General features: G+C 31.8%; 1 protein-coding gene across 1 annotated transcript in view; it reads right to left on the bottom strand.

The window, feature by feature from the left end:
- The window catches only part of LOTGIDRAFT_221093 (hypothetical protein), a gene marked incomplete at its 3' end in the record, with an annotated part of 24,846 nt that extends 17,113 nt beyond the window's left edge, over positions 1–7,733 (bottom strand). Inside the window, exons 1-10 of the mRNA XM_009065156.1 lie at positions 7,669–7,733; positions 3,581–3,613; positions 3,223–3,333; positions 2,797–2,913; positions 2,493–2,609; positions 2,190–2,306; positions 1,286–1,402; positions 640–756; positions 337–453; positions 34–150 (exon numbers count right to left, since the gene is read on the bottom strand). Coding sequence (XP_009063404.1) covers positions 34–150; positions 337–453; positions 640–756; positions 1,286–1,402; positions 2,190–2,306; positions 2,493–2,609; positions 2,797–2,913; positions 3,223–3,333; positions 3,581–3,613; positions 7,669–7,720 — 1,015 coding nt within the window. The 5' untranslated portion in view covers positions 7,721–7,733. The remainder of the gene's footprint in view (positions 1–33; positions 151–336; positions 454–639; positions 757–1,285; positions 1,403–2,189; positions 2,307–2,492; positions 2,610–2,796; positions 2,914–3,222; positions 3,334–3,580; positions 3,614–7,668) is intronic.
- Between the last annotated feature and the right edge of the window lie 632 nt (positions 7,734–8,365).

Below are 8,365 nucleotides of genomic sequence, written 5' to 3'. Positions count from 1 at the left end.
TTGTAATTTCCAATGATTATAATAATTACCAACCTATATCACATGTTTTACCCTTGAAACCTTTAGGACAGTCACAACTAAACTTCCCTCCAGTTGTAGGACAACAAGTTCCACCATTATGACAAGGATGACTGTCACAAGGATTTATTTCTAATGGAAGATAAAGCACAAAACTCTCATTAATACGAAGGTAAATCTCTTCTAGTTTTAGAAAATTGTAAACGTATTTAAAAAGCCATTGTTCTTGTGTTCTTCGCAAAATCATTAAAAACACAGTTCCTAGTGGGATTTAAAGAAAATTATTTGTAATTTCCAATGATTATAATAATTACCAACCTATATCACATGTTTTACCCTTGAAACCTTTAGGACAGTCACAACTAAACTTCCCTCCAGTTGTAGGACAACAAGTTCCACCATTATGACAAGGATTACTGTCACAAGGATTTATTTCTAATGGAAGATAAAGCACAAAACTCACATTAAAACCAAATTAAATCTCTTATAATTTTAAAAAATTGTAAACGTTTTTAAAAAGCCATTGTTCTCGAGTACTTGCAAAGTTATTAGAAAACACAGTCGTTAGTAGAATTTCAAGAAAGTTTTTTGTTATTTCCAATGATAATAATTATAACAAACCTATATCACATGTTTTACCCTTGAAACCTCTAGGACAGTCACAGCTAAACTTCCCTCCAGTTGTAGGACAACAAGTTCCACCATTATGACAAGGATGACTGTCACAAGGATTTACTTCTAATGGAAGATAAAGCAAAATTCACATTAAAACCAAATTAAATCTCTTATAATTTTAGAAAATTGTAAACGTTATTGAAAAGCCATCGTTCACAAATTCTTTGCGAACTCATTAGAAGATAAGTTCAAGTTCGTTTTCTTCTCAACTTTTTATTTCCAACATTCCAAGTCTTTCGCGAACAATTACAACGTAATAAGTCAGTAAATTTGTATGTTCCTCTTTGGTCCTCTAGTTTCCTGATCCCAAAGCCAAAATACTATTCCACTCGTCGTTTTCTTATTTATAATTTTGTTTATCTTCCTCTTTGTTGAACGGTTAATCTCTCCAGATTAAAATTGATTAATTTAGTTCAATTTAAATTGGCCGAAACGATGAGTAAGAATATTTTACTATGTTTTAGATGCAAAACACAAATAGGATTATAATATTCAATATATTAAATATAAATATATGCACATTACTGCAGTCTTTGTTTAAGGATTTAAAAAAAATTATTTGTGATTTCCAATGATTATAATATTTACAAACCTGTTTCACATTTATCACCTTCGAAACCTCTAGGACAGTCACAGTAATACTCAGTTCCAGATGTAGGACAACAAGTTCCACCATTATGACAAGGATGACTGTCACAAGGATTTAATTCTAATGAAAAATATATGACAAAACTCACAATAAAACTAAGGCAAGTCTCATAGTTTTAGATCATTGTCAACTCTTTGAAAAAGCCATCGTTCAAAAATTCTTTGCCAACTCATTAGAAGACACAGTTTATTGTAAAATTTTAAGAAAATTATTTGTGATTTCCAATGATTATAATATTTACAAACCTGTTTGACATTTATCACCTTCGAAACCTCTAGGACAGTCACAGTAATACTCAGTTCCAGATGTAGGACAACAAGTTCCACCATTATGACAAGGATGACTGTCACAAGGATTTAATTCTAATGAAAAATATATGACAAAACTCACAATAAATCTAAGGCAAGTCTCATAGTTTTAGATCATTGTCAACTCTTTGAAAAAGCCATCGTTCAAAAATTCTTTGCAAACTCATTAGGAGACACAGTTTATTGTAAAATTTTAAGAAAATTATTTGTGATTTCCAATGATTATAATATTTACACACCTGTTTGACATTTATCACCTTCGAAACCTTTAGGACAGTCACAGTAATACTCCATTCCAGATGTAGGACAACAAGTTCCACCATTATGACAAGGATGACTGTCACAAGGATTTATTACTAATGTAAGATAAAGCACAAAACTCTCATTAAGACGAAGGTAAATCTCTAGTTTTAGAAATTTGTAAACGTATTTAAAAAGCCATTCTTCTTGAGTTCTTTGCAAAATCATTAAAAACACAGTTCCTAGTGGGATTTGAAGAAAATTATTTGTAATTTCCAATGATTATAATAATTACAAACCTATATCACATGTTTTACCCTTGAAACCTCTAGGACAGTCACAGCTAAACCTCCCTCTAGTTGTAGGTAAACAAGTTCCACCATTATGACAAGGATGACTGTCACAAGGATTTATTTCTAATGTAAGATAAAGCACAAAACTCTCATTATGACAAAGGTAAATCTCTTCTAGTTTTAGAAAATTGTAAACGTATTTAAAAAGCCATTGTTCTTGAGTTCTTTGCAAAATCATTAAAAACACAGTTCCTAGTGGGATTTGAAGAAAATTATTTGTAATTTCCCATGATTATAATAATTACAAACCTTTATCACATGTTTTACCCTTGAAACCTCTAGGACAGTCACATCTAAACCTCCCTCTAGTTGTTGGATAACAAATTCCACCATTATGACAAGGATGTCTGTCACAAGGATTTATTACTAATGTAAGATAAAGCACAAAACTCTCATTATGACAAAGGTAAATCTCTTCTAGTTTTAGAAAATTGTAAACGTTTTTAAAAAGCCATTGTTCTCGAGTACTTTGCAAACTTATTAGAAAACACAGTCGTTATTAGAATTTCAAGAAAATTATTTGTTATTTCCAATGATAATGATTATTACAAACCTATATCACATGTTTTACCCTTGAAACCTCTAGGACAGTCACAGCTAAACTTCCCTCCAGTTGTAGGACAACAAGTTCCACCATTATGACAAGGATGACTGTCACAAGGATTTAATTCTAATGAAAGATAATGCAAAAATCACATTAAGACCAAATCAAATCTCTTATAATTTTAGAAATTTGTAAACGTTTTTTAAAAAGCCATTATGACAAGGATGACTGTCGCACGGATTTAATTCGAATGAAAAATGAAGGACGAAACTTGACAATAAAACTAATGGAAGTCTGTTATAGTTTTAGATCATTGTAAACTCTATTAAAAAGCCATCGTTCAAAAATTCTTTGCGAACTCATTTGAAGACACAGTTTATAGTAGAATTTTAAGAAAATTATTTGTGATTTCCAATGATTTTAATATTTACCAACCTATATCACATGTTTTACCCTTGAAACCTCTAGGACAGTCACAGTAATACTCCATTCCAGTTGTAGGACAACAAGTTCCACCATTATGACAAGGATGACTGTCACAAGGATCTAATTTTAATGAAAAATAAAGGATAAAACTCTCAATAAAACTAAGGCAAGTCTCCTAAAGTTATAGAAAATTGTAAACGTAATCAAAAAGCCATTGTACACAAATTCAAGTTGTAGCAAAAATTCCAGCAAAACTCACATTAAGATTTGGAAATAGTTTTAAAATTGCAAAAAAATTTTAAAGTCTTTTGATGGTGGCACTTCCAAAAAAAATATTTGATTTCCAATGATAATAATAATTACAAACCTGGATCACATGGTTCATCTTCAGGAATTGATTCTAATGAAAAATAAAAGACAAAAATCACATTTAATCTCTTATAGTTTTAGAAAATCGTTAACGTTTTTAAAGAGCCATTGTATTTGAAATATACCCATTAGAAACAAAGTTCGTTGTGGAATTTCAAATTATTTCTGATTTCGAATGGTAATAATAATTACAAATCTATACAATTTTCAGTCGAAATGTCTCAAGCTTCACCATTTATACAAACAACATAGGTACAAATATCACCTACTTATGGATAATAAAGATAATACGCCCACACAGAAGCTGTATTGATTTTTTTCTTTTAATAATTTACCATTATGATTCATGTTTAATCGGTCTTGTTATAAGCAATACACCTTTCCAAAAGTGTTTTCGAATTAAAATCTAAATTACATCAAAATAAATTGATAACTGTGGCGTCTGTCTTTGAGTCTTGTAAATAAGTCAATGTCTAAAAAAAAACATATTTAAATTCATCCCAAATAAAGATCGTAAGTTCAAACCGAGCTGTTTGAAAATTAGAGGTCCGCAGATTTACGGACTAAAGGAATGAAGTACATATTGACGAAATCCTCAAAATAATATTCTGGCAGGGAAAGCACATCAATGAGTAGTTTGTACAGAAAACTGAGGTCACATAGCCCAATTCTTCTATTAAACATTAAATTAGAGTGAAATTACAAAAATACTTTGGGCATTGAACTTTTTGACAAGGAATTTTTTAAATGTTGCCATTTCAAAGTGTTTTAAACTACGAAGCGAACATTTTGTAAAGAGAAGCCTAATACATTCAGAATAATGAGGTTACAATTTTATGACCATAGCTTTGATACGGTAATAATAACCCTGGATTGAAAAGTTCATAGGTCAGATATCAAATTAAAGAAAGACAAATCTGTTTCTAATCATTTCAACTTGAACGACCATTCATCAGACGATCTTATCTTAACCCCCATTGAGCGCATAGTGATCTATCTGCCATAAGATGAAACTTTGAAATTCCGTTAAGCTAGGGAAACCCATTGGATTGAGACACTAAACGCAGCAAGGCCGATCGAACTGAATATTCGTCATAATGCAAGCATAGCACTATTTGTTCAATACCACCAGCAATCGAGAAGGGAGGAAAGCCAAGCCCATTTTGAGAATCTGCATGAGAAATTCCTCCATGTCTAAACAGTTCAGTAGCCATAGAGACATAAAGTTCTTTGGTCAGACGAAGCTTAACTTTACAATTGCCATCTGTATTCAGGGTCGTAAGAACAAACAAAGGGGGTGGGGGGTCTATGGACTAACATAGACAGTCACATTTCCATCAGAGACACGTAAAATACTGTATGGGAAGAAAGAACCCTTTTTTACACGGATAACTACCCTACCCAATCATCTCGGCATTGATCCCCCGTCCGTAGGTAAAATGAGAAGAAATGACTATCCTCCAACCCAGATTTGCGAAAGCACAACGTTTCCTGTAATTAATCATAATTTTACAAGAGAATGATCCGGTTTCCGGAATGTTGTCGTTACCTGAAAATGTTCTAACCTTGGACGAGTTATTATTAGATAAGAAAGAAGAAAAATACCCCGCAGTTCTAGACTAAAATTGTTTAAATTACCAATTTTTGTGCCCTACAAAACCGGATGTAATGTACCAAAATTAAAAGTCTAAGGTATCACTTATAGCCAAAGGAGATATTATGGTAGAAAAATGAATGTTGTGTCAAGAGTTACGAGACGAGACGAAATCGATATTCAAAAGGGGACCTCGGTAATTATCCAAATTTCATTCAAAATCAAGTTTTAAACAAATCGGCGTCTGCAATAATTTTTTTTCAGTTAATTTTCTTTTACAAAGATGGTGGCTCAACGGTTAAGATTTTGCATACACGACAAGATGCAAATTGAACATATTGCCTTTTTGGTCATTTTCAGCTGTTAAAATGCTAATTGAAAAATCGGTCTCAACTCGTGGAAATCGGATAAGAGTTTTAATTACAGAAGGTTACCCTTTAACAATCGATCTTAGACCACAGACTCAAGTTTTTACATCTATATAAACGAAACCCCAAAGGAACATTTTGTCGAAACATTAGTAGCAGCCAATGACCTTTTCAACAGTCTTAATGGCACGGGAGTAGCTCAAACAATTTTAGGGATTATATTCATTAAAATCGTATGACATTATAAAAACAAACGTCCATCACGAAAAGGAAAAAAATTCATTTGATCGTGTTAGAATGTCACGGTTTTTCAGCTGAACCCCGAGCTGCAAGAGTAGCTTAATGTTTGACAGAATTCGACTTTTGCCTGTACGAAACTAAGTGTCAAACTTATTTTTAAAAATAGGTCATCACTCGCCCCTTTCAAAGTTAATCACTAATCGTGTATTCTTTAAAAATATCACATTTTCTGATAGTTTGAATTTCAATTTTAAGTTGTTTGTATAGAAATTGTTTAAAATAATACTTCAGAATGCAAATATAAACTCGTTAATTTAAACCATATTATAGCAAAATCCATGAAGAAGTCGTAATTAACTGAAGTTTCATCCAAGTTAGTCACACATTAATCACAACGACAAGGTCTAGTATTAATTATCATGCATGCGGATGATACCGTGCTTTTGTGCGAAACTCAGGAGAAGTTATAAGATATGTTAAACGTAGTAAGCAGCTGCTCTCAAGTTAATAATGTTAATGTCAGTACGACAAAAATTGTAAATTTTAGAAACTCTGGAAACGAGTATTGGGTTTATGAAAATAATTTAATTCAAATTGTTAATTCTTTTCATTACGTTGGTATTGTTTTCAATTAGATCAGTCGACTTAATAACACACAAATTAGATCAGTCGACTTAACAAACAAAAAATACATTTAGAATTTAAAAAAAATTATGTATGAAAATCATTTTAATATTGCATGGAACCGCGGTGGTTCTGTGAGTTAGACGTTTGGCCGCTAACATGAAGGTCCAGGGATCAATCCCGGCAAAGGTCGAGACAGTACCTTCAGATTTTTCAACCAGGTTTCCCCTGTCAGTGATGCAGGTAAGAGAGGCTTATTTGGAAAAAGCGTCTAGTCGTTCGGATGGATCAATAAACCGAGGTCCCGTGTGCTACAGGCTGTGAACGTTAAAGATCCTTGACAGTTGGACATCGAAATAGAGCAGTTTAATGTCGCTGTCCTGGTAAAATGTCTTCATCATGGTGCGGAAAAGTAGGACGTAAAACTCATTCATTTCATTTCATATTGTAACATTTTTGTCATTATTCGATACTTATCTTGGTCTTGTTTTAAACTATGGTAAAGAATTACGGGGTATACACTCTGCTGACATAGAAAAGGACAAAGTAAATTCTGTCAAAATATTCTGGGTTCAGACCTTTGACAACCGATAATAATGTATATTTTGAAAAATTAGTAAAAAGAATATTAATATTTACAAATTAATATTAAAAACTATTGGTTAAATGAAATCACCTGAAGGAATGTTGTCCCAAAAGCATGTTATACTTGTATAGATTCGTTTTACAATGAAAATGAAATAGAGGACGAATACCATTTTATTTCAGTCTGGTCATCGTTCCACACCCTCCAGATGTGTTTTATCAATAAATACTGTTTCCAGATGTATTTTATCAATAAATACTATATTTAAATAACCCATCTGATAACCTTATTGAATTGAATAAATATTAATGTTCTTAAAAAAACATGGTAATTTTTTTTGTATTTTGCTACTGCGAAACGAAATAACAAGTATATATTATATTGATATTATATTTTGGAGTATTGATGCTATTTTATTATCTTTTATATATTTATATGCACCGCCCTCTCTTGATATATTTATGTTAATGTCGTTATGGTTATGTCTCTCTTTGAATACGACAATAAAACAATCCACCCTCCACCCCAAAGCCCAAAACAAATATTTTAAAAACTGCCAAAATTTGAATCAAGACGTCTGATTTACTTACACAAAATATTAATAAAAGCATACCGACGGAATATTATTTGAGATGCTGATACAGTACTTAATTTGAAAAGAAACGTATACATACCTCCTAAGACCCCAAAGGGTAGACATATCAGCACTATGTAAATTGCCCACATACTTCAAGCTGACAATGCACAAAGATTCATGGGATATCGATGATATTATATATCAATTGAAGGTCGTAAATTATTATTTATTTTAAAAAATAAAATTGTGCGATTTTTTAGAAAGAATAGTTGTTGAATTAAAGGGACATTCTCTTCTTAATAAACTGAATTAATTTAAGGACAGTAGAATAGAAATTTTTAATTTACAAAGTGGTACAGGAAATTGTCATCTTAATTCCTATTAAATTCTTAATGCTTTTGATAATTTGTGAGGATCCAAATAGAAATTAATATCTTTCACTTAATGGGTCACAGGAAACAAGAAGAAAGACACGTCATGTAAATAATGAGAATAATCCGCGGTTTGAAGATGGTGGAGGGATAATAATGTGTCATGTAAATAATGTGAATAATCTGCTTAACAAAGAGTAACAACATTCCGAATTCGCCACTTTATGGAGTGTATGTCTCAATGGGTTTGAACTCTAAAGGATGTTCTTTCTACGCTTATTTATTAGCCAGACCGCAACATTTAATATCTAAGCTCTAACTACCAAATCGACACAAAATTTCCCTATAGAAATTTTACAGCCGCCATCATGAACTAATTGAATAATAAAAAATATCTGTTTCTGCTATCATCGCAGATGTGTT

Source organism: Lottia gigantea (assembly GCF_000327385.1).
Source record: "Lottia gigantea unplaced genomic scaffold LOTGIsca_68, whole genome shotgun sequence".
Lineage (NCBI taxonomy): Eukaryota > Metazoa > Mollusca > Gastropoda > Lottiidae > Lottia > Lottia gigantea.
Note: the sequence above shows the minus strand (reverse complement) of the source record. Positions and strands in the feature narration are given on the sequence as shown.